This window comes from Thunnus albacares, chromosome 11 (genome assembly GCF_914725855.1).
Source record: "Thunnus albacares chromosome 11, fThuAlb1.1, whole genome shotgun sequence".
Classification (NCBI taxonomy): Eukaryota; Metazoa; Chordata; class Actinopteri; order Scombriformes; family Scombridae; genus Thunnus; species Thunnus albacares.
Genome location: NC_058116.1, coordinates 32,398,131 through 32,425,154, shown reverse-complemented (window position 1 = coordinate 32,425,154; position 27,024 = coordinate 32,398,131). Strand labels below are relative to the sequence as shown.

The window sequence follows — 27,024 nt, the reverse complement described above, 5'->3', positions numbered from 1 at the left end:
TAGTTACAAGATCTGTATCTTATAATTATGAGAAAAATATCTTATAATTATCTAATAAACAAGTGCCTCAAAATTTTACTTAGGTACAGTACTTGAGTAAATGTACTTAGTTACTTTCTCACACTACATATAAATTATATAATTTGTATGTAATTATCACACAGGACGCTCAGTGTCTGATTTATACTCTGCTCTGATTGGTTGATGGTCTTTCTTATATGTGTAGATGACATGTTTTATAGTTAATTAATCTGTGTTTTAAAATAAATAATAGCATTACTGTAACATTATTTAACCTTTCACTGCACACATCTTTACTGACAGTTTATTACTCCGTTCTCTTGATAATCGATCTGTTCAGATTTCCACATCAATATTTTTCATATAATGTGATTTTGGAGGATATCAAAGTTGGATATTTTCTAATTCTACGCTTTGTGGATTCAACCAGCTGGCTGGATGGAAATGTAACAACAACACATTGAATTGAATTAAATTGAACAACGTTTTCGAAGATGGACATAACAGATCACAGCGATCAATCGATCAATCTTAGAAGTTAAGAATGTTTAAGAGCTTCTTAACGTTTGCTGTCTGTGGTGATGAAGGTGATGATGAATACATTTTAAAGTAACTCTGCATATTTAACTATCTGTAAGTTGCACAATATAGGTAATGAAAATACATCAAAAGCATAAATGTTGTAAACAAGTGGAGCTTCCTGTAAGTCTCAGACTGTCTGTATGTAAGTGTGAGACAAACAACATACACTTCATAAATTAAAAGAAAAGAGTAGATACAGAATCCCACCAGGGAGAGTTTCAGCCAGAAGAGATGAAGATATGATGAAGAAGAAGAGAGGAGGAGGAGGATGACACAAAATGGCAGATCAGTTGTTGAATTAATGTTGTGTGTGTGTTGGTTTAGTTTTACTTTCCAATTTACATTGTTATCACTTATTTTATATGAAACATCACTGAACAAAGAACATCAGTGTTCATGAGAAAAGTATAAAATGTAAAAAAACAGTGACAACTTGAATAAAACATCAGTTTTCTTTTGTTTTGGTTCCTCTTGCAGCTTTTTAAGATCTACGATCGTTTCTAAGAGTTTTCGGTTGCATTGCTTTTGTAAGATGGATTTTACGATCATCTTACTCTTAAGAAGCTTTTGAGAAACGAGGCCCAGATCCTGAACCAAAACCTGCTGCTACGAGGTCTCTGATACAAAGACAACAAAGACTGACCGGGATGCTCTGGAAGGTCTGGAAGCATCCGTCCAGCCAGACGTAGACAGTGGAGCTGATGGTGGTGGTCTGGCCGTCGAAGGTGTTAGCAACCACCAGGAAGTGGTACGGTCCAACGGTGAAGAACTCCCAGTCATATGCCCCGGATGTGGACAGAGTCTGGTTCACCTCAAACAGCTGAGAGAGGACAAGAAACAATTAGACGGGAGAGGTCAGAAAGAGGAAGGACAGGGTTGAACGGGGGAGGATGGGTGAGGATGAGGACAGGAAGGGAAGTAAAGGACAGGAAAGGAGAGGATAAAGGAGGACTGGTAAGAAGAAGACAGGAAAGGATGCAACAGGACAGGACAGAACAGGACAAGATCTCAAGAAAAGATGAGGATACCACAACAAAACAGGAGAGAATAAGAAAGGAGAGGACGAGTCAGGAGAGGACAAGAAAGTATGGGATGGAAGAGAAAAGGACAAGACAGGAAGGGGTGGCAGAGGACAACATAGGAAGGTTTGTGAGGACAGCAAGTTTGTGAGGACAGCAGCAGGTTTGTGAGGACAGAAGCTGGTTTGTGAGGACAGCAGCAGGTTTGTGAGGACAGCAAGTTTGTGAGGACAGCAGCAGGTTTGTGAGGACAGCAGCTAGTTTGTGAGGACAGCAGCAGGTTTGTGAGGACAGCAGGTGGTTTGTGAGGATAGCAGCAGGTTTGTGAGGACAGCAGCTAGTTTGCGAGGACAGCAGCAGGTTTGTGAGGACAGCAGCTAGTTTGCGAGGACAGCAGCAGGTTTGTGAGGACAGCAGCTAGTTTGCGAGGACAGCAGCAGGTTTGTGAGGACAGCAGGTTTGCGAGGACAGCAGCAGGTTTGTTAGGACAGCAGCAGGTTTGTGAGGACAGCAGGTTTGCGAGGACAGCAGCAGGTTTGTGAGGACAGCAGGTTTGTGAGGACAGCAGCAGGTTTGTGAGGACAGCAGCAGGTTTGTGAGGACAGCAGCAGGTATGTGAGGACAGCAGCAGGTTTGTGAGGACAGCAGCAGGTTTGTGAGGACAGCAGGTGGTTTGTGAGGACAGCAGCAGGTTTGTGAGGACAGCAGCTAGTTTGTGAGGACAGCAGCAGGTTTGTGAGGACAGCAGGTTTGTGAGGACAGCAGCAGGTTTGTGAGGACAGCAGGTTTGCGAGGACAGCAGCAGGTATGTGAGGACAGCAGCAGGTTTGTGAGGACAGCAGCTAGTTTGTGAGGACAGCAGCAGGTTTGTGAGGACAGCAGGTGGTTTGTGAGGATAGCAGCAGGTTTGTGAGGACAGCAGCTAGTTTGCGAGGACAGCAGCAGGTTTGTGAGGACAGCAGCTAGTTTGCGAGGACAGCAGCAGGTTTGTGAGGACAGCAGCTAGTTTGCGAGGACAGCAGCAGGTTTGTGAGGACAGCAGGTTTGCGAGGACAGCAGCAGGTTTGTTAGGACAGCAGCAGGTTTGTGAGGACAGCAGGTTTGCGAGGACAGCAGCAGGTTTGTGAGGACAGCAGGTTTGTGAGGACAGCAGCAGGTTTGTGAGGACAGCAGCAGGTTTGTGAGGACAGCAGCAGGTTTGTGAGGACAGCAGCAGGTTTGTGAGGACAGCAGGTGGTTTGTGAGGACAGCAGCAGGTTTGTGAGGACAGCAGCTAGTTTGTGAGGACAGCAGCAGGTTTGTGAGGACAGCAGGTTTGTGAGGACAGCAGCAGGTTTGTGAGGACAGCAGGTTTGCGAGGACAGCAGCAGGTATGTGAGGACAGCAGCAGGTTTGTGAGGACAGCAGCAGGTTTGTGAGGACAGCAGGTGGTTTGTGAGGACAGCAGCTAGTTTGTGAGGATAGCAGCAGGTTTGTGAGGACAGCAGCAGGTTTGTGAGGACAGCAGGTTTGTGAGGACAGCAGGTGTGTGAGGACAGCAGCAGGTTTGTGAGGACAGCAGGTTTGCGAGGACAGCAGCAGGTTTGTGTGGACAGCAGCAGGTTTGCGAGGACAGCAGCAGGTTTGCGAGGACAGCAGCAGGTTTGCGAGGACAGCAGCAGGTTTGTGAGGACAGCAGGTGTGTGAGGACAGCAGCAGGTTTGTGAGGACAGCAGGTTTGCGAGGACAGCAGCAGGTTTGTGTGGACAGCAGCAGGTTTGTGGGGACAGCAGCAGGTTTGTGAGGACAGCAGCACCTTTGTGTTTGGGTTCCACCTGTAGATCACACTGTGGATGTTGTGGTTGGAGTCTCTGGCTGAGGACAAACAGGGACACGTTTTAATCATTTTAAACTTGAATAAAAACAACCTGAACGTGAGAACAAATCTACTGTTTTTATTATGTAATAATAATTTAAATAATTTTAACCTGTTGATCTAATAAAGATCTATTAATATTCTGATTGTAGATCAAGAAACAATTCAGGTAAACAAATGTTTTCTTGAATTGAAAAGCAAGCTAGCAGTTTCTCCCTGCTTCCAGTCTTTGTGCTAAGCTATGCTAATCACATCCAGGTCCAGTCTCAGTATGGGACACACGGAGATACTGATCTGAAACATGTGACTCTGGATTTACTGTCATGTTGGAGTGTTACTTTAATATGTTAGGTAGAAATCAAACGTGTCAGCTGAATAACATTAGCTGTCAAGCTAATAAATGATAGCTCATTAACACATTAAGTTTGTATTTGGATCTTTGGAATGAATTAAAATATTTTGAATGGCCAAAATACAATTAGACATATCGAGTGCCCTAAAATGAATTTGCTGGCTAAAAAAAGACAAAATTCCGCTCAACTCCACCCACTAAATCTGTCAAATTAATTTCTTCTTTGCTAACTGCTGAAAACTCAGAAACTAAAACTTGACACATTTTTATGAAGCAGTTTTGTGTTTTGGTAAATTTGTCTTGTGTGATAAAAGTCAATCAAAGTCAATGACTTTAACATCAACGGCCTGTACAGACTGTGTGTGTGTGTGTGTGTGTGTGTGTGTGTGTGTGTGTGTGTGTGTGTGTGTGTGTGTGTGTGATCTAACCACAGTACACCTGCTGCATCAGCTGCCTTTCTTTCTTTCTTTCTGTCTTTTTCTTTCAGATGGTCAGATCATAAACAATCTTTTTTCTTTTCAGCTCAGATCAGTGAGTGTGTTTTGTCTTCACAGGATACACACACACACACACACACACACACACACACAAACACACACACACAATCAAAGCAGGTGTTTGATGTTCGGTTGAGGAGGCAGACACACAGACGAGAGTTTTCCTCGACAAAAAACTAAAAGTGGTGTAAGCCATGTTGAATGATTAATTCATTTCTCCGCAGTAAATCTAAATCTGGTGCTTCCTCACAGCTTCACTCTTCTTCTTCAGCTAAAAGCGAACGTCAGCAACATGTTGGTGAAGCAATGATTGTTCAAAACATATTGATATATATGAGCTGACAGCTGCCGTCCACCACACAAGATCAAAAAACAATCTGTTCAGACTCACCTGTCAAGACATCCGGTATTTGGAATATTCCTTTAATAAACACTGTCAATACAGCTTTAAATAGAAAATGTGCAGTGTTGTTACTGAGCATGCTCAACGACAAAAATGTTCTGATGAAGACTCCTCTTCACTCTTATGTTCTGTCATCTGTGCGCTCACTTCCTGTTTACCTCGTCTGTGATTGGCTACGACCAGGAAGCTGTTGTTGTGGATGTGAAAGGCCTCCCAGTCCAGAGCGGCGTGAGTCTCCAGAGTCTGATGTCGGAGGAAACGCCGTCGCCGCCGATTCCACCGGTAGATGACTGACAGCTCGGGCTCCGCCTCCCTGGAGTTAGCCACCACCAGGAAAATCTGACGGAGAAAAAATATGATTATTCATCTACTTTAACATCATATCAACAACTGACCCTCCGTCTCTGTACAATAATGACACGATCATCAGATCTGGGAGTTTTTAACACGGTAAGTCGTAACGGTAACGTGTGTTCACAATCAGTAGCGTGACACACATCAACACACAGAAATACAACAGCAGCAGGAAACAAACAAAATTACACAAAAAAATATCGAACTTGTTTTTGATTATATCCATAAAAACATTTTGGATTAATGTGCAAAACTTTATATATCTAGAAAAAGTGTTGTAATGTTCAGACTACGATCAGTAACATTTGATTCAACATGAAATGATCGACTGTGTGAAGCTGCAAAAACACTTTTAATAAATCTGCACTGAAGACTTTTATATAAATGTGATCTTAAAGTTCTGGATCAGAACTATGGTTGGTATGGTTCCCATACCTGTCCATGCTGACTGACACTACAGCAACATAAATACTTGGGATCTTTTTGGTTGGTCAGTAGATTGTTCTATAAAACTCATGTTGGATACTTGTAGCTGAACAGAGCTCGTTTCTCTAATTGTTTTTTAAATTGATATGAATTTGGAAGGTAAATGTGCCTCCGTTTTCCCTGTAAACTACAAAGTTTTCTGTTTAACGTTGTTTTTTACACAATAATGTTTCTTAACAACAAATATACTTTCTTTTATCATCTTTTTTTATACATTAAACTTCTGTATCTACACACTTTATTAGTCTAATCCAACACAACAGTTCTGCCATAAATTCGACTTTATGAAGCTTCTACATTTTCAGTTTCTGTTGACAGAAAGGTGATAATTAGGTCCAAAGGGTGAATTGTATTTTATGTGTTTGTTTCTTTCTTTATTATTACGGGACATCAGCCCCAAACATGCTTGAAAACTCACCAAATTTGGCACGCACATCAGGTCTGGTGAAAAATTTGATAAAATGTAAAAATTAACCCCCAAAGTGCCAAAATGTGCTCTCTAGCGACACCTATGTAACTAAAATGGCTGCCACGGCCCGTAGGAATGTCGTAGAGAGATCAAACCAAAACCGACTTATTCGTCTCATCAAGTCCTACAAATCATACACTGACACCTCTGACCTAAATCCAACCAGAGATCCGCAATTAGTCTTTCAAGAGACTTTTTTTTGTTCTCAGTTTTGGCTCCCGAACAAACGCTATCTCCCCCGAGGGCGTTAATGGTATCGACTTCAAACTTTAATACATGACTTATGACACTGTGCTGAAAAAACGTTGTTAAAAACTTTGTAATAACTCGAACGGTTTGGATTTTATAAGCCCTGAAAGTTTGCAGTGCCACATCACACCTTACAATGTAAAGCAATGAGGAGGCATGACCTTTGTGTCAAACAGAGGACGTCTGAACTATAAGTCTGTCTGTTGTTTTCATTTCAGACCATGGGCAAAAAGTTCATTGCTGTTTCTTGCTGTAAGTGTGTTATAGAATAAATGGAAAACAAAGTGTTTCACTCAAATCCGTGATATGATCTGAACCGTGAGTTTTGTGATTCATTGCACCCCTAGTGTTAACATGTCAGCTTTGTAGACTGTATTTTGTATGTCGTGCACATAGATAAGAGTGTGTAAGTCAAGTATTTGGTACATGCATTCATACTTTCTGATGTGAACCTACTTAGATCTGTGAATGTTTTTAGTGTTCAGTCTTTCTAGAATTCAGCACTGATCTGTTCCTGTATCACATTATAAGCTTTGTGGTACTTTATATATTTCTGTATACTAAGAAAATACATAGGACACAAGTGTAAATCATGTGATATTTTGTCTGTTTTTGATGAGAACATAAATCTGTTGTCACAACAGAACAATACTATAAATTTGAAATACTATAAATTTTATTGGCATATAAAATTGCCCCCTACCCCTCCGATTTCATCAGATGGGGGACAATAATATAGTTTGATGCGGTTTGTTGGTTTTCCTCCTGTCCTCCCCAATTTCTTGAGTCACCAGCCGCCACTGGTGTGGGGGTTGAATGCAGCTCATTTTTGTAGGATACAGCAGATAGGCCTATATACATACAGTACATTATATACAAACTTTGTATGAAGTTTGGTGTTATTATCATTTATTTTACAATAATTATAGGTCTTATATTTATAATTCAGTAGTGGGGATGACCTATGAGTGGAAGAGAAAAATGGAGTGAGAGTGACAGTTTAGTGATAAAGTGCTGTAGAAAAATACCATCAAAACTAAAATTTGTAGCTCTGTACTGCAGTTTTTCCTTTATTAGGGCCCGAGCACCTAGCGGTTCACTCACACTCTCCATTCAAATATATGAGTATTTTTCTGTGTCCAGCTGCAGTTACTTATTGTTTCTACACACCTGACAGTACACATGTCAATCAAACTTTGACCAGGTCATGTGGGTTAAAAGTCTTTACTTTTCTAAAAATAGACTTGATGAAAATTAGGAAATTAATTTGTTTTACACACAAACTCATCAAGAGTTTATAAATTACTAATTGAAATTCAAGTGAATGAGCACAAAACTTGCAAGACAGACATGTCTCACCCTGCAGAACACCGTTGAGATTTAATATTTCACCATGACAGAGGAAGTTGCTATAACTTTATTGTAATTGCTCCAGTCTGTCAAACTTCTCCCGGTCTGAACACGTCTACATGACAATATTCCATCAGTGATGCAGACTGGCTGAATAGCGCCTCCTATGAAATTTCAGCAAAGCAGTCCCAGCAGTTGATGTAAGTCAGAGTTTGAATTAAATTATTTTGAATATTAAGTTGCATCACTACATGACTGAGTGTATCAGCCTGTAACACTGAATACCTTTATGTGAACACCTGTTGTGTGTGTGTGTGTGTGTGTGTGTGTGTGTGTGTGTGTGTGTGTGTGTGTGTGTGTGTGTGTGTGTGTGTGTGTGTGTGTGCGCTGCTACACATGAACCTCCTGCACTGAACAAACACAACAACACAAAGTGAGGAGAAAACTTCAAACAAAGTCAACTGTTTTTGTTCTTCTCCTTTGACTCTCGTCTCTCTCCGTGTAAACACAGTTTCTACTGTTCACATTAAAGCCGTCATGGTTCAGCTACAGGTCAGATGTCACATGGTCAGAGGTCAACTGGAGGTCACATGTGTTTCTGAAGTTAATATGAGGCGTCAGACGTCCAAATCAGTCAAATCAGGTACTTATATTCAATAAAGATAAACACTTAAGCAAAATCTCTCCACTGCAGCTCAACAGTGAAGAATAAAGAGAGAATTTAAAAGGCTTCAGGAGATTTATGACTTGATCTCAGTATTCTGGACAACTTTTGGGCAACTATTATTGTCCCACACATTGTCCCAAACCTCACATTAACTTCAGTTGAAGAGTGGAATATATTCCCATGAGGACTGTGGATTTTCTCCTACATTACTTATGTTGTTGAATGATCTTTGAATGTCTAGTATGAACAGGAAGAATGATTACAGCAAGAAAAACCTCTTTCAATGTTTATATGAACACGTGACATGAGATTAATATCCATCAGATCATCAAACATTTCCCAAAATGCTGAACTGCTCCTTTAATCCTCTACAGACACCAGTCTATGGTAACTTGTATTTATATATCCCAACAACATCCTCTAAACCCTCAATTCAAATAAGGACAAACTCCAATAAACCTTTAAAAATGACAGTTCTTTGTGCAAAACTACTACTAAAATAATTATTTTATTAGTTTTTTGTTTGTTTCTGTTGAATGTATGAACATCTGCTTTTCTTAAATGTATTTTTATGTATGAATGATTGAAAGGATGTTAAAGAAAATGTGACAATAAAGTAAATCTCGTCTTGTCTTTAAATCTGTGTCTTTACAGTCACATGTGAATCGCCTATTGTGAGCTCTCACCTTGTCGTCGATGGTGAAATGTTTCCAGGCTCGAGCCTCTTGAGTGCTGATGTTCTGGTAAAGCCGGAACGAGCCGTCGGTCCATTTATAGATACCTGAACCGGGTCGTGAGTCCCTGCAGGACGAGACACAGACAGGACAGTCCTTCATGTCCTATTTATATATATATATGTTCTATACATATGATCTATTTCTCTGCTTCTCCAGAGGTTTGTCAGTTTACCTGTTGGCTGCAGCCATGAACAGGCCTTCAGACGGGATGGAGAAGACCTCGACGTCAAAGGTTTCTGAGCTGGTGTACAGATCCTGGTAGTCCTCCACGTAATCCAAACGCTCCTGATCTGCAGAGAACATGAGACAGTAGAGGAATGACGCAGTGCTTCAACTTGTAGTACAGATAAAACACAAATACAGCAGAGTTTCTAAACTTTTAATGGTTTTAATAAGGAGAAGAATCTGCAGATGTCTTTTGGTCGTGTCAAAAGTAATCCCCAAAGTTTGTAGATATCATATTTATTAAATATTATTTTGGGTACAGCAAAGAAATGTAGAGCTGAAATGGAAAAGCAGATTGTCACATCCTGCCTGGACTTTGTATATGTTTTGGACTCTTTGTGTTTTTGTGTTCTTTGGGGTTTCCTGTGCGACACGTCTGTTAAGACCTTCTGGTCATATGGTTTTGTTTGCTATGGTTTGGGTGGTGGGTTTAAAGGACTGCATTATTAGTTAGCTTGTAGTGTTGTGTGCTTAAGTTTATGTAATTCTGGGACGGTATGATTTATGCTGGGTTGTGATTTCGAGTTTTGTGTTTTCTGGGTTTTGGTTTTCTGTTACTCTGTTTCCTTCGCGTGTTCATGTAGTCCTCACACCTGCCCTGCAGTCACCCTCGTTAGCCCTGCCGTTGTCTTAGTGTTCTTCCCCAGTCTGCTGTCCCTTCACACCTGCCTGGCATTATCCTCCGTTAGCCCTGCTTTACTCCTAGTGTGTTTCCCAGCCAATCACTCCCAGCCTGCCCTTGTGTCTAGTCACCTGTTCCCCATTCCCTTATTAGTTCAGTCAGTATTTAAGTCTTGGTTTGGGAAGCAGTCTTTGCTGGATCATTGGTCTGTTTTGCCCTGTGCTGTCCTGACAATCGCTAGAATAAAGAAGGTTTTTGTCAATACTGCATGTCGGTCTCTGCATTTGGGTCCATTCCTGCTACGCTCCGTGACACAGATTAAAGGAAGTGGAAAAAAGCACCTGCTCATCAGAAACACTATCTTTTAGCCCATAAAACTAACAAAATGAAACAGATCAATGAATGTCAATGCTGTCGTATTTACTGACTTTGTACTGGTTTGTCTGCATTGTTTAGTTGTCCCTTGCTTAATTTTTGATGTTTTTCTCTTTTTTTGTGCATCTTGTTTTTTGTTTATTTGTTTACTGTCTCATTTCCTCTTTTTCAGATTGTGTTGCTAAGATCGTTTTTGCAAACTGCTTTGAGCAAAGAAGAAGAAAACTAGGTCGGAAAAAAAATTGTGACTCCAGTAAATTACAGAAGAAATCTCTTCAGTGTATTCTGAATAAAACTAATAATCTGTGTGTCTCCTCTAGAGGCTGTAGTGTTCATTACAACCACAATATTAACGCGTTTAACAGAACTGATTATTTACCTTTTCTTATTTCAACATTGTCTTCATTGAAAATGTCAGTTAGCCCGCTGTGACAATGTGAGAAATGTAGAAAACTATGTTCTGTATTATATCATCCTCTGATGGAGCCCCGCAAATCCTTCACATCCCTCGTTGTGACACATAAACTGTTTACTACGACAAACGTTAGCTCATTCTCAACGTTTTAATACTAAATTTCAAAAAAAACAATTAAAAATAAAAAAAACGTTTTGCCAAAATATAAAGATTTTGTAATATACAACTTAATTCTTGAAATATTACAACTACATCAAAATGTGATGACTTTTTCAAAATATGATTTTTTTTCTCATAAATTACCAATTTATCTCATTGTCATATATGACAGTTAGTCAGAAAATTGCAATTTAATTCTTCTAATATTACAAGTTTTTCTCATAGAATTACAACTTCATCTCATAATTAATCATTTTAAAACTTGTATAGTTGTAATAATCTGACTTTTTAATTACTTTTTAAGTACTTTTTTTATAAAATAAAACATTATCTAATGATGAATTTCTCAAATTGCGACTTTATTCCCAACACAACTTTTTTATTACAACTCATTCAAGTTATGACGTTTTTCTCAAAAAGTGATTTTAACTCAAAATATGACTTAACTGTAAAACTGTATCTTCATACTCATAAGTTTTTCTCATAAAATTACAACTTCATCTGGTAATACAACTTTCTCATTGAAGCTTTATTCTTTGTCATAAAACTACAACATTGACTTTTTCCATAAACTACAATGTTATTCTCATAACGTAATGCCTTTTTTCATCAAATTATGTCTCTATCTTGTAACTTTTTCCCATAAAATTGAAAATTAATCCTCAATTATTTTTCCTCATACAATTTTAACTTTGTTTTTCTAATAGTAAGACTTTTTCCTCATGACTTCATTTCATCATGACTTTTTATATAAATTGCCACTTCTTTTTTCGTAGTATAATGACTTTCTCTTGTATAATTAAGACTTATTCTCATAGTATTCTGACTTTTCCTCAAAAAAATCTAAATTTATTTCATAATGTGACTTTTTCTTGTAAAGTTTATTAATAATAAAACACTGTTCTCATAAAATTTTTATTTTACCTCATAATGTGACTTAAACACATAAAATTGCAACTTGACATTCTTGTAATATAACAACTTTTTTCTCAAAATCTTTTTTATTTCAAAATCTTTTTTTCCCCAAAACAGTGAAATTCCAAAGTAAAAACCCCTAAAGGCTACTGAGAAGTGAACATTTCTGCAAAGTGAATAGTATATATAATATTAAATACTCTCAGACTCACTCATTAAGAGAGTCTTCCATGTGAGTCCGTCACAGATGAACAGGCCTTTCCTGCGAGCGTTGAACCACAGCTGGCCTTGTTCGGCTCTGGAACACGGAGGCGGATTTCCCAGAGTCACTCTGGCCTCAGCCTCTAAAAATCAACAACAAAACCACAAATTAAATATTGTTTTATGACAGTTTAACTGTACAATGGGCAGGTTAATGTATCCCTTTCTTTATCAATCAACCAAAATATACAAACAATCAACAACGTCTTTGTTTATTTATTTGGATCCCCATTAGCTTCTGACACAGCGATTACAAAGAGAACTGGATGCAGTGTTGGAGGCGGAGCCCCGTTCATTCCTATGAAAGTTGCTCAGGTCAATTTCCAGGTGTAGAATTACCCAGATCTTCTGCACAGCTTCAGCATGATGCACACCAGAGACTTCCGATGGCTGAGTGAGGAATTACTAAATCAGTTACTTAGGAAACATGAATAATTATGTGTTTGATCAGTATATTTATTCAAATACTGCGCTTAAGTACAGTTTTGAGGTACTTGTGCTTTACTTGAGTATTTCCATCTGATGCTGCTTTCTATGTCTACTTAACAGGACAAACCTGGAGTACTTGAGGGAATACTGTCTCTCTGGCCACCATTGAGGTCTTCCCAAATGATCTAAATTCCCAAATATGATCGAGATATTTGTTTTTTTCAACTATGTTTCTTCACTGCTGTTATTTAACATCATGTTGGTTTATTTCAAGTTCAACCATTTCACGCCACAAAACACATCATTCCTGAAGACGTGTTGTTGTTTCTAACATTGGTTTGCAAGCTAATGTTTGCATAAGTTTATTCTTAATAATGTCTTGACACTAGAATTGTAGAATATATAGAACTAATTTTATGATTATTATTTGCAGGGTAGCAGTTTCCTCTGCTTCCAGTCTTTGTGCCAAGTTAAGATAAATTTCTGTTTCTCATTTTGTTTTCAAAGCCAGAAAAACTTGTCTTTTAAAAACATGAAAAACATGTTTGTTTGTTCTTTATAAAAGCCTGTTGAGTCTGACTGTCTCTGAGACATGGTCACTGAGCAGGAAATCTGTTTTTTAGAGGTTGGGATTAAATGTCATGAATTTACAAGTTGATTTCTCAAGTCTCATCAACCAAATAAATAATCACCTGGAAGCAGAAACGCTCTGATGTCAGTGACTTCAAATGAGTCTCAACACAAGTTAAAGTGACTTTGTAGTTTATGGAGCACTCAGCTGTGAACAGGTACTGAAATCAAACACACCACAGACTGCTCACCTGACGCAGGTTTACATAAACTCTGAGTCATAAAGAGTCAGATCTGATTGAAGAGACTCAGAGTTCAATCTGCTGAACTTTATTAACCCTCCAAGCCTCAGGCTGCTCACATGTTTACTTTAAAATACTCATTTATTTTGTTTTCTGTCTTCTTCAGAGTCAGAAGATGGATATCAGTTTCTTCTCTGTGCCTCAAGTAAACAATGTGATCTGCTCTTTATGAATGTACCTGAGCAGAGCTTAAATACGTTGGATACTGTTCACTGCTGTGCTTTATGTTTCATTACTGGCTGTATCTTGTACATCACTGTACTCTGCTGTACCTGCTCTCATGATTTTCTACAGATGTTGGTTTCCCGAGTCAGCAAAAAAGCTTTTAAATATGCTGCTCCTTCTTCCTGGAATAATGTGCAGAAGGATTGAAACTGTCAGAGCCTTCTGGTTGTCCTGAAATCTCGACTAAAAACTCTAAAAACTAATGGTGATCGAGCTTTAGCAGTTGTAGCTCCAACTCTCTGGAACCGTCGTCCCTTAGCAATAAAAAAAACACAGAGTCAGTGGATAATTTTAAGAAGCTGTTGAAAACTAACTTGTTTCATAAGCACTGTGTTTTATAATGTGTGTTTGCCTTCTGTGAAGTTTTAATGTCTTTGCATTATTTTCTGTTTTTAACTTTCTATTTTTATTTCTTTAATGTTTTTTATTGTACAACGCTTTGTAACTTGTTTCAAAAGCTGCATTACAAATAAAATTGACTCACTGTTACTTCTAAATGATGATAAATTTTTCCCTCTTTTAATTTGAGATAGTTTTTGAAAACCATATCTGTTTATGCATCTTAACTGGATATTGTGTTCACTCAGTTGTAGTGTCTGACACTTGTATTTGTCTGTTTATGTTGTTTTTATTTATTGTTGTAACAGTGTTCATGCTGCTCTCTGCATCAGATCACTTTACCAGGTTAAATAAAGGAAAAATAAAAAGTAAAAAAAAAAAAAAGTGTTTAGCCTAGCTGAGCACAACTGATCACAAACTCTGTCAAAAGACACAAATATCTGAAAATCCACTGTAAATTTAATAATTTCCAGCCATAATAATCACAAAAATCTCTACCATTATTAACACTGGGGGAAAGTTATGCGAGCATTAGCAAGCATGCTAATGTTAATTTAAAATAGGCTATTGTAATTCATTCCTAAATCCCCAAACCACAGACGTTGCTGATTGTTAGCCAACTAAAATATTAGCTAACAAGTACAACATCTTGTCTAACAATCTGATAGCCAATTGATTCAGCATATAAAGAATTAAATAAGGACGTAAAACAAAAGAGAAAGGATGAAATAAAGACAGAAAGAGTGAATGAATGAAGGAAAGTTTGGTGTAAAATGAAAAAAAGGAAAGGAAAAAGAAAAACAAATACGTGACGAGGAGAAAGAGGGCAAGAAGGAAAATACAAAAAGGAACGGACTCATGGTTTTGGGACTCTTTGTCCTTTTGGTTTCCTGTGTTGCACTTCTGTTTTTCAGTCATTTTGGTCATTTGGTTTTGCTCATTCATGTTATTTGAGTTGTATCTTGGAAAGACTATTAGATTATTGGTTAGCTTAAAGTGTTGTGTATCTAGGTTTATTTATTCAGAGACAGTTTGATTTATGCTGGACTGTTGAGTGGTGTTTTCTGGGTTTTGGTTAGTTCTGTGTTTCCCTTGTGTGTTCTTCACTCCTCCTGTGTTCATGTACTCCTCCTCACACCTGCCCTGCATTCGTCCTCGTTAGCCCTACCTTGCTACCAGTGTCTTTCCCCAGCCAGTCACTCCCAGCCTGCCCTTGTGTCTAGTCACCTGTTCCCCATTCCCTTTATTAGTTCAATTAATATTTAAGCCTTGGTTTGGAGTCAGTCTTTGTTGGATCCTCTGTTCTGTCTGCTCAGTCATCTGTTCAGTTAAGTTCTGCTTCGCCAGCTATATTGTCTGGAGTAAAGAGTATTCTCGAGTACCTGCTGCCTCCAGTGTTCTGCATTTGGGTCCACCTACTCCTGCTGCTTTCATAGCAAATAAGTAAAGAAAGAAAGAAGGGACAAAGTTTGTGCAAAGCTAGGCTAAACATGGTTAGCTACAAACAACTACTATAATGCTAATGTTAGATATGCTACCATTGCATCAGTTAGCTACAAACAGGTAGCACTACAAAATGAAATAAGGTCATATGTCCACTTAGTAGCCTTCAGAGTATTCAACTACATTTAGCTCCAAATGCGAGCTCTATCACTGTCTATTTCCATGCTAACAGTTTTGGTGCTAAGCTAGGCTAATGATATCCCACAGAGATCTGAATAGGATTTACAGTACTAGATATTATTATTCTCTGTGGTTATTTGTTAGCTATCATGCTAACATGTCAGTTTGATAATGTAGCTTTCTAACAAACCAATGTTTGATCATTATCAACAAAAATCTGTGGTTTGAGGATTATAGGAATGGTATTAAACAGCCAATTTAACATAAAACCTGCTCAAAAAATGTCATTAGCTTTCAAGCTAATGTTTGCATTACTGTCCTCATTGTTGACATCATGACATGAACACACCTGAACAATGTTGATGTTCTGAAAACTGAAATGAAACTCAGTCCCTGTCGGTCACTTCAGCACCAGTCTGACCTCACACTGTTGTCATGGAAACACACATCAAACAGTAGGACAGAACCCAACTGTCAAACAAACTGCTGGCCACACACACACACACACACACACACATAGTGAAACATAAAACCAGTAGCTATAATGGACTGACAATCACACACACGAAGCGGCTCTTCCATCCTCTCAGTCAGTTTGTAGCTCGTGTTACTGAATCACTGATACCATCACAACTGGCAGTTTACAGCCCAAACACACACACACACACGAGCATGATGTAACACATATAATTTATCAAACCAAAACCACCAACACTGAAACTAAGAACGTCCCAGAGACGTTTTTTAACGCCTATCTGCCTATTGTTATGCACATTTTCAATTAGGGCATAAAAAATCGGAATGTAAAGACCAGAAATGTGAAAAGAAAGTTGAAATATTACAAAAAAAAAGTGTTTCCTGTTTTCCTGAGGTGTAAAAGTTTAGTTGATAAAAGTCAAATGTCAACAGACTTACTGAACGAATGATGACATAGAAATTAAGTTCAACCATCGGACAGTTTCTACAGGATTTTTCATCAGTGGGACAAGTGCAGAGGAAACTCACATTTTAGAGTAAAATTGATTTATAACACTGTTCTGGATTGTATCTGAGGGCAGATGTCATGTTTCACTTTAGTAAATTACTTATTTAATACTCATTTTAGCTAAAAATATGTGAATATATGATCTGTGTTGCACTTTGAGAATAGAGACTTTATTAGTTATCCACATACGATAAACAGCAGCCTGTTTTATTTACCGTTGATTAAAAGTTCTGTTGTTGCCTTAGAAAAAAAATGGCATCAACACACAAATTCTATGAGACTGCCTCCTATAAATAAATTCTGGTCCAATAAGTTAGAGTTGTGGAATTAAAACAGTTAGAATTCACATATTTCTATTTAATTTGTAGTATATTTATGAGAGTTTCAGCACCATCCACTGTTCAAACAGCAGGATGCAACCATGGCGTTGATGCCTCTCCTGTATTAGATGTAACAAGGTTATATTCACTGGGATTTACACGATTCTTGAGTTCATTTTGTTATCTACAGTAGATTTGTGAATTATGAAAGTCTAAACTTCAGCTTTCGTCAGGGAGGCAGATATCTCGGCCCCCAGGCTGCTATTTGCCTACCACTGACGTACATGAATCATGTGACTTAAACGTCACTGACGAGACGAAAACATCAGATCTGTGTGGAGCGATGATGAGGAGTCTGTAACCTTCCTCAAATTAGAGATGTTTCTGATTGGTTACCTGCATGGATCAATACTGAGTCGACAAGTTGAAACTCTTCACACAGTCGACACAACAGCATCAGTTATGGAGCAAACTGTGACACATTTGTATTGTTTTCACACAGGAAGCGTTCAGTGACTACAGCCTTCAAATGTCCTCAATACTTTTCTCACTCAAACACAAACAAGCAACAAAACATTTGACATGTTTACATCCTCTAACGTATTCATACAGATCATAACCACACTGAAATACATCTATATTCAACCAAAAAACAAGACCAAGTGTCAAGCATCAGATTTATCTGCTGACCCTTTGGAGGGGCCCGACCCCTAGGTTGGGAACCACTGGACTAAACTAGCTAACTGTATATAAAGTAGTGTAAACTAGCTCCACCTCCAGCAGCTACAACAGTAACATGCTGCTCTAACACTGATGCTTCACTATTAATAATCTAATGATGTCATATATAATAATAGTATCTGCTCTCAGAGTTGGACACTGGTCGTCCCTCCTCACCGTACGGGTAATCTGGTCCGTTGTGGTCTGGCTGGAGGGGGATGGACTTGAGGACCTGGGGGACGGACAGCTCGGCCAGACTGGGGTCAGAGTTCGGACACACTCTGGGCGTGGCGTCTGAACCAGGAAGTAGAACCAGCTGACGCAGTAAACCCTGAACACAGACAGATGGGTTAACTGGAGGCTGCCTGGCCAACAAGTGATAATCAGCTCATTCTGAGGGAACGACGGGCTGAACGATGTACTGGGTCCACTAGTGTACTGAGAATAATCGTTAAAGTAACATCAGGCTGGTGTTTGACCAATCAGTGAGGTTCAGTACGGTAAACTGCTCCCTGTCAGGACGTTTTAGGGTTTTTAGAAGAGTTCTTGCTGTTAAAAACTCAACATATGGAACCATATGAACGGGTCCTCCACTTTATCGATGCTTCTGCTGTAAATGTGGTTTGTAGGGAATAATTTGTTGACCTTTGTTCATCAGTGATTAAATGAACCGAGGGGGTCAAAGAGGGGACCAGTCTGAACCGGACTGGGACCATGTCCACACCAAACGCATCTTCTTCTCTCCGTTTTGTTCCTCCGTCCAGACTAAAATGGCGTTTTTCTTCCGCTGAAACGGAGCTTTTCCGAAACAGCCTCCAGAGTGTCTAAATGTGAAAACTCTGGCTTGGCGTTGTAGTGTGTTCGGAGCAGGGGTCCGTTTCACAAAGCAGGTTCAACAAACTCTGAGTCTAATCCTGAACTCTGAGTTGATCTACTCTGAGATAAGAAACTCTGAGTTTCCGGTTCCAGAACAGCTGATTTGAGTCAGTTTATTCAACTCGGAGTAGTTTCACCTGGAGTTAAGCGCGTGCACCACAACTATAAAAAGCCAGCATCAATGGAGCCCCGATTCAACGAGTCACCATGGCAACGGGGAAGAGGAGGGCTGCGTTTTTCGCCCCACCAGAATTAGAAATCTTAATGCGATAATACGGCGAGTTTGAACATGTTTTCAAAAAGAAGTGCAACACCGCTGCAGCTGCGAAAGAGAGGGAGACGGCGTGGGAGAACATCACTGCTCGGGTCAATGCGTAAGTTTAAATGTAGTCCTTTGCAATCACAATAATATTACAGAAGAAAACTGCTTGATTGGTCGCCTATTAATTTATTTTATTTAGGTCCAATCCCGCGAGGGAGAAGCGCACTTGGCAGCAGTTTAGGATAAAATATAAAAACATTGTTCAAACAGGTGAAACCTCGGCATAATCTCATGGGGGTACCTCACTTTGATCATTTTTTTACATTGTAAAGTAAATATTAAGTGGCTGTTTGACTGTGCAGTTGTTTTATCCCCAACATAATGCTGGTTTCACACACATAAATGTCTTCTCATCTACATCATGTTCTGTTAAATAATTAATCCTATTTAAATTAACACAGACTTCTACTCAGCCAACAGAAAGAAGGCAGATGCCCGTAAAACGGGTGGTGGTCCAGCACCGCCACCTCTAACGGAGGCAGAGGAGCTGGCCCTAAGTCAGAATTTAGGAAGGCCAGTGGCTGGCTCCGACACTGTACAAAAAACTTCCGTTTGCAAAGAAACGCAGCGCAACATACATCTGCTGGGATGTGAGAGCATGACTACGATTGGTAATGTTGCAAATGTAAGGACGGATTAGGTTTTGTATGTAGATAATGGACTGTGACGTGAAACGGTACCGCTCAAAAAGATAATTGTCTGGAAATGCTAGAACATCTATGCGCGGTCTGATAACCATCTCTCAACGAATATTTAATTCTCTGCGCAGTAATGCTGCACCTTCATCCACGGGATCGTTATCAAAAGGACATGCCATGTTAGTGAAAAAGTCGCCACCTACTGTGCCTAATGGACTTCTAATATACTGACTCTGATTTTTTTTAATGATTTTTTTAAATGACAGACGGCAGAACTAGGCTACGCCAAAACTCGCCTGCTGACTGAACGAATAAGGAAATCAAATGGAGTGTGTGGCTCTGAAAGAGGGCGGAGACTGAGAGAAACTCGAGGTTCATTGAGAAAAACCTGGTCCCGACCAGGTTAGGTTCATAGAGTCTGTTACTACGGTAACTGACCAAGAGCTTAAGTTACCCCTCTCTGTGAAACAGGCTAGAGTTATCCCTCTTTCTCTGGTTTGAGTTACCTCCCTTTTTGAAACGGAAAACTCAGAGTTTCCCTCATTTCAGGGTTAACAGACCCTGAGTTTTCACTAAACCTGCTTTGTGAAACGGACCCCAGATGATGGCAGTAGCACAGCATTTCATTGGAAGAGGAGGAAGAAGAAACACAACAATAACAACAACAACAACGATGGCAGACGGTGAGTGCTGTTCTCTTTATTGTCTACTTTGACAGCTTGCTCAGAGTTAAACATAGTTATCTACCACCTTTCTCTGCTCAATCTGCTGCAATAAACTAAATGTCAGGAAGTTGCCGCGGGAACAGAAACCGTATACTGTTTCTTCTTCACTGGTTTTCTGTGGCTTACTAGTTGTCTGTCCTCTGCACATGCCCAGTAGGAGGAGAATTACCTGTTTTGGCGTTTTAATGTGGACGGAGCAGCAGAAACGAGCTTCGATTTAGCTCAAACAGCGTTTTAGAATTGAGCAGCAAGTTACTGACTTGTATTCATATATTTACTTTACTTCACACTTATTCTACACAGAATGAATATTCAGCAGGACCCTGAAGGTCTCAGCTGAGTCCTGATCCTGAATGCAGACTCACAGAGAAGCGTCCCCTCCACCTCCTCCTGCTGCCGATGAAGAACCTGGATCCTCTGGTGCTCAGAGTGCTGGGGAAGGACCGGACCTGTTTACTGGGAGACAGGAAACCAGTTGAGCAGACCAGATGAACTAGAATGAAACTGTCTAAATGAAAGTGAGCAAAGCTGAACTGAACTACACCAGTCTGTACTGGTCCGAACTGGTCTGAAGGTGACTCACAGCTCCAGCGGTAGTCCACAGTCGACGGTCAGCGTGGCGTACGGTCCGGTGACGGCCAGCACCACGGTGTGCCAACGGTTGTCGTCTAGTTCCACCTCCTTGAAGCTCAGCCGACTCCTCCCCCCTCCATCAGGGGGCGTGGACAGTAAGTGGAGGCGGTTCTCCGAAACACGTAACCCCAGCAACAGCGAATCGGCTTCCTCCTCCACTACAGAGAAGATGTACTCATTCCTCTGGAACAGAGAGGAAGAACAAGTCAGACCATGTGGACCAGGTTAGACTAAACTGCTCCAGGTTGGACCAGACCAGACCAGGTTAGACCGTCTGGACCAGGTCAGATCAGACTGGACCAGGTTAGACCAGACCGGACCAAGTAAGATCAGACCGGACCAGGTTAGACCGGACCGGACCGGACCAGGTTAGACCGAACTGCACCAGGTTGGACCAGACCGGACCAGGTTAGCCCGTCTGGACCAGATTGGACCGGACCAGGCCAGGTTAGACCATTTGGACCAGGTTAGACCAGACCAGACCTGGTTAGATCAGACCGGACCAGGTTAGAGTGAACTGCACCAGATTGGACCGGACCAGGCCAGGTTAGACCATCTGGACCAGGTTAGACCAAACGGACCAGGTTAGATCTGACCAGACCAGGTTAGACTGAACTGCACCAGGTTGGACTAGACCAGACCGGGTTCTACTCTCTTCTGCTGGCTCACCTTCTGTCTCAGTCTCGGTATCTTGATGGTGGCGACCAATGAGAACTCAGCAGGGAAGTAGTCACAGTTGGTGAAGATTTGGGAGGCAGGAAAACTCAGCGCTGTCGCCACGGCGCCAGCCAATCGGAGCCCTCTGGACCCTCCAGACTGAACCATCTGCACCTGATTGGTCAGTTAATGGATCATGTGATCATGTGTACAGCTTCAACTGTACTTTAGATCCATTTATAAGCTTTTATTAAATAAACTTTCAGCTCAACATCAGCACACATAGCGTATAACACACTAATGTGTGTGTGTATATATATATATATATACACACACATACATAGATCACACATATATATATGGAGTAATAACATAATGTCATATATGTCTATAGTACAGTACAGGGTGCAGTGATTTTTATCCACTATTTGTTCATTCATTCACCCCTCATGTTTTCACCCGTTGCTCCTCCCTCCATACCTGCTGCGTCCTACCTGTGTGGGCGGGGCTTGTCCTGGGCGCGGCAGAGCTCTGGCCAGCAGGTCCAGAGGCAGCAGGTCTGAGGAGGCGACACATCACACAAAATATATGTTTTACAGGTTTCCTTCCTCTTCTCATCAGCAGTATGTGTTGAGAAAATATATATCAACAAGAAAATGACTTTAAAAACTAAATAAAAGTCTCAGTTTTGATCTGTTACAGCGGCGTTAATAAGAACTTAACATTTAAGTGTAAAAACCTTCCTATTTCCTGTTTCACGCCTTTCAAATTGAAGCTAATCTTGAACAAAAACACATCAGCAGTTTGTTCTTTTTAAATCAAACTGACTGAACTGTTTCTAAAATTGGTCTCTGATCCAAACTAAAAAAGACTTTTTCCACCTTCAATCAAGATGGCTGCGTTAAAAACTACATATTAGCATGAAAATGATCCAGATCAATTGTGTCTTGTCTGACTGTCAAACCTCTTCCATCATCAACAGAGTTCAACTTTACTCTTCTGGGATGTTTCAGATCTTATTTACTAATCAGCAGTAAACACAAAGTACAGCAGGGGCTGATGGGAACGTCATTAGTGTTGCAGGTATTTGATCCCGCTGGTGGCGCTAAAATCACTTTAATCCTCTGGGAGACATGAATGTTTATGTCGATCCATCGAAACTGTGGAGATATTTCAGTCTGATTCAAATAACATGATCACGTTGATCTGGAGAACCGACCCAACGTGGTCCCTCGGGCCCCGTTGTGGTGACTGGCTGAGACAGTTTGAAGGGGTTGTTTTGGTTTCTTGTGGACTAGATTCCTGTGGCTCTCTATGGCACATAATTGAACCCATCTGGTCCCATGTTTGACCCACATGGTACCCAAAACCTCTCCAACTGGGCCAACTGGAGTCCTTACCCATATGGACTCCACCTGCAGATGACCTTGGCTGGATTAGTCCAGGTTCTGTGTGTGGATTCAGAGGGGGGTCCATGTGAGACCTGAGGACGGTCCAGTGACCCAGCAGAGACACACATGGAAACATGTGTTTCTTTTCCTTTTGGAATAAGGGAGTTGGACGTAACTTGGGTTGCAAAATGAGACAAAACATTTCAATTCCAGCCTGAAGCCTGTAAGACCCACATGGACTTTTTTGATAAATTAACTTGCTTATTTAGCAGTTAGCACATCTGGTCTTTGTTGGGTATCTGTTTAGGAACTCCAGAGTATAAAATATACAGGATCTAATAGGATATCCATGATAATGATGATTTTGTGCTCCCTGCAGTTCTAGACGATCCCAGAAGATAATACACTGATCCATCATCCACACTTTCATTCATTAAGAAATTAGCAGCAAATCAATAATGTATCAACACACTGAAGACTCTCCTCTGGGTAAATGAACGCTGGCAGGCTCTGGTTAGTTTTTTAAGTATTAATTTAATTATTATATTTGTTATAAATGTAATGCAGATGATGCTGATTTTCCTTTTCAATATTTATGTTTATGTTACGTTAAAGATTTATTTATTTGACATGAACTCTTCATTGGTGTCTGTGTGATTCTTACAATACAGGTTATAGTTGTAGTGATACATGTACATTATTTGGCAATAAATGCCACTCATAACAAACGGTAATCTGATTAAATGACGGCCTTGGTGACAGAAAACATTGTGTGTATGTATGTGTGTGTGTGTTTATCAGGATCTCTTTCTAACAGGACGTTTCCCTCTGATAAGTGTGATTGATAGGTGTGATTGATAAGTGTGTTTGCCGTCTGTCATGTGGTCAGCTGGATGTTAATTATTATCAGCTCTCAGATGTAAATGAGCTGCTCTCAGATCAGATCAGTGACAGATAAACGCTTCAGCTCTGGACAGGGTTTATTTTTATCACATTATCGCCGCAGAGATCTTTAGATTCCTCCGTCTGCGGCTTCAGCGGCGATCTAAAAATAAAATCATCTTTTGGCAGCTCAGGTTCCTGTGATGGTTTAATGATATCACTGTTTTGGCAGCACTGATCATATCCCACAGTACCCAGTAGACACACACAGTTAGAGACCAGTGATGGAAAGTCCATTTACTCAATTACTGTACTTGAGTACAGTATTGAAGTACTTGTACTTTACTTGAGTATTTCCATGTGATGCTACTTTCTACATTTCAGAGGGAAATATTGTACTTTCTACTCCACTACATTTATTTGACAGCTTTAGTTACTTTTCACATGAAGATTTGACACAATGGATAATATAACAAGCTTTTAAAATACAACACATTGTTAAAGATGAAACCAGTGGTTTCCAACCTTTTTGTCTTTTGACGTCTTACAAAAAGCAGTGTGTAGTCGGGGTCACATTTCACATGTCTATGAGTTGTTAACAGCTCCACCAAATAGTGATTTTTCCCTCTAAACTTCTCACATGCTTTCATTTCAATAAATGTTCAAATGATCCAATATTTCAGCAAAAATCAAAGATTAGAGAAAAAGTCCAAAAACTGAAAACAGATTTGTGTATCAGAACTTTGTTTTTTCTTCTTTCCTCTCCCATTAATCATCTCACCACCCCTCAGATTTATCTGCTGACCCTTTGGAGGGGCCTGACCCCTAGGTTGGGAACCACTGGACTAAACTAGCTAACTGTATATAAAGTAGTGTAAACTAGCTCCACCTCCAGCAGCTACAACAGTAACATGCTGCTCTAACACTGATGCTTCACTATTAATAATCTAATGATGTCATATATAATAATATATCAGTCAGAGGGACCAAACCACTACTTTTACTGCAATACTTTAACTACATCAAGCTCATAATACTTATGTACTTTTACTGCAATACTTTAACTACATCAAGCTCATAATACTTATGTACTTTTACTGCAATACTTTAACTACATCAAGCTCATAATACTTATGTACTTTTACTGCAATACTTTAACTACATCAAGCTCATAATACTTATGTACTTTTACTGCAATACTTTAACTACATCAAGCTCATAATACTTATGTACTTTTACTGCAGCAGGATTTTTCATGCAGGACTTTTACTTGTAATGGAGGATTTGTACATTGCTATATTGGTATTTTTGCTGCAGTAAAGGGTCTGAGTACTTCTTCTTTCACTGTTGGACATAAACTGAGACCAAATGTAAAAGAAGACAGATGAGATGTATCTGTGGGAGTTTCAGTCTGTGTTTCTTCACTGAGCAGCAGCAGATCCATATTAGCTTTTAGCTGGAATTCCCCTTTAAGCTCCTCTGAGGCCTGTCTGTGTGTTTAGTTGCTGCAGCAGGATCAATGCAGGATGAATGGAGGATGAATGGAGGATGAATGGAGGATGAATGGAGGGAGGGGACGTTATGAACAGAAACAGATCTCACATTTCAAAGACACAAAAAAAAAACAGCCACAAAGCAGCGCAGAGACGTCTGAGACACATGAAACAGTCCGTCCAGCTCAGAGACCGTCGGGGACACGCAGACTAGCTAACAACATACCACATGTAAGTCAGACTGACTTTCTCTCTTTGATGGAGCTACGCTAGCAGTTTCCCTTTGTGTCTGGTGTTTGTGCTAAGCTACGCTAAACAGAAGTCAGTTTGTCTTTCTGTTCTCAAAGCCGGCAGAACTCTTCCAGATCTGACTTCTAGCTTCTTTCTTGCCGTTTGGTGAAAACTTACTTCAGAAAAATAATAATGTTTTGATGAATTCTGCTTGTGTGATGTCACCAATCATATTTAATCAAAGCTGAACTTGTACATGCCGCCACCACCAGGAGGTTTAGTGGAAACACCCTGAGTAGATTTTGGACTGTGATGCTAGCAGTTTCCCTTTGCTTCCAGTCTTTGTGCTAAGCTAGGCTAAACGTGTGTGTATTACATCATATGTTTTTCTAAGATGCTCGTACCTGTGCAGGATTTCCAGCTCTGGCTCTGGACTGTGAGGGCGAGCAGCACCCAGGTGAGCAGCAGAGAGCGACGCGCCAACATCACGCCTGCGTACCGCCAGCGACGTCGGTTCGATTCCACCTCAGCGGTCTGCTTCTTGACCTGCGTCGCTCACCGCCATTTTCCTGTCGGTCGGATTCGTAACTCAGACTCTTCTTCTTCTTTATTTAATCACGCGTCTGTGTTGAAGAAAACAAAATTAAGTTCTCAGTTTGTTACAGCAGCGTTAATTAGAATTTAGATGTCATTTCCTGTCTCACACCTTTTGAAGCGAATCTTTAACACATCAGCAGTTTGTTCTTTTTAAATCAAACTGACTGAAATGTTTCTCTAATTGATCCAAACTGAAAATATATCACAGAAGACTTTTTCCATCTTTAATCAAGCATTAAAAAACTACGTTACCATGAAAATGATCCTTCAGAGTTCAACGACGGCATCCAGGAGAGACTTCTGTGTGAGAATCTTGAACCTAAAAATAAAATAAAAAGGTAAAAATTCAAGAAACAAACAACAAAAATCACTTTTAGAAGAGTTTGATGTTAGGGGTGATTACAGTTTGTTTCTGAGGTTGATGAAATGATATTAAACAGGATTTGATTTGAGTTTGTGTGTCTGAGCTGTACATTAACGATTTATCTGTGTTTGGTCTCTCAGATGTCAGACAGTGAAATATGACTGTTACAATTTAAAGCCTCCAGAAAGACTCAAAACCTAAAAATCATCACATTTTTGAAGCTGGAATCAGAATTTTTTTATTTAAAAGTGTTGTAAATGTTGACCAACTAATTGATTAAACAACTAAACTAATGTCTCATCAAGTGAACGTTACTATTATTACTAATATACAACTGATCAGTTGTTTGTCTGTTGTTGACGTCGTCACTGGAAAAAAATGTTCACATGACAAATGAACAGTAAGTATGAAGTAGTTTGGAAAAGAAACCCCGCCCACTCTGCACACACCCGACCAATCAGAGAGCAAAGTGGTCATGTTTATTGATCTGTTTCATAAAGTTACAGTCTGTGGTCGTCTGAGAGGAGCTTTCAGAGCCTGTTTGGAGGACAAAATCCACAGTCCTCCTTCTGTGCAAAAATGTATTTAAAGTTTATCTGAAGCTAATATGAAGCTTCAGCGTCCAAATGAGTCAAATCAAGTAGATATCTTTCAACGTTACAGTCTTTTTAGTGCCAAAGTCCCTCTTT

The 27,024-nt window shown here is 39.9% G+C and overlaps 1 protein-coding gene across 1 annotated transcript in view; it reads right to left on the bottom strand.

Moving 5' to 3' along the window:
- LOC122991926 (thrombospondin-type laminin G domain and EAR repeat-containing protein-like) overlaps positions 1 to 26,502 on the bottom strand; it is a 31,120-nt gene extending 4,618 nt beyond the window's left edge. Inside the window, exons 1-12 of the mRNA XM_044365410.1 lie at positions 25,779 to 26,502; positions 21,872 to 21,936; positions 21,390 to 21,551; positions 20,671 to 20,903; positions 20,453 to 20,543; positions 17,704 to 17,857; positions 11,965 to 12,096; positions 9,214 to 9,331; positions 8,991 to 9,105; positions 4,888 to 5,068; positions 3,418 to 3,476; positions 1,247 to 1,423 (exon numbers count right to left, since the gene is read on the bottom strand). Coding sequence (XP_044221345.1) covers positions 1,247 to 1,423; positions 3,418 to 3,476; positions 4,888 to 5,068; positions 8,991 to 9,105; positions 9,214 to 9,331; positions 11,965 to 12,096; positions 17,704 to 17,857; positions 20,453 to 20,543; positions 20,671 to 20,903; positions 21,390 to 21,551; positions 21,872 to 21,936; positions 25,779 to 25,860 — 1,569 coding nt within the window. The 5' untranslated portion in view covers positions 25,861 to 26,502. The remainder of the gene's footprint in view (positions 1 to 1,246; positions 1,424 to 3,417; positions 3,477 to 4,887; positions 5,069 to 8,990; positions 9,106 to 9,213; positions 9,332 to 11,964; positions 12,097 to 17,703; positions 17,858 to 20,452; positions 20,544 to 20,670; positions 20,904 to 21,389; positions 21,552 to 21,871; positions 21,937 to 25,778) is intronic.
- Between the last annotated feature and the right edge of the window lie 522 nt (positions 26,503 to 27,024).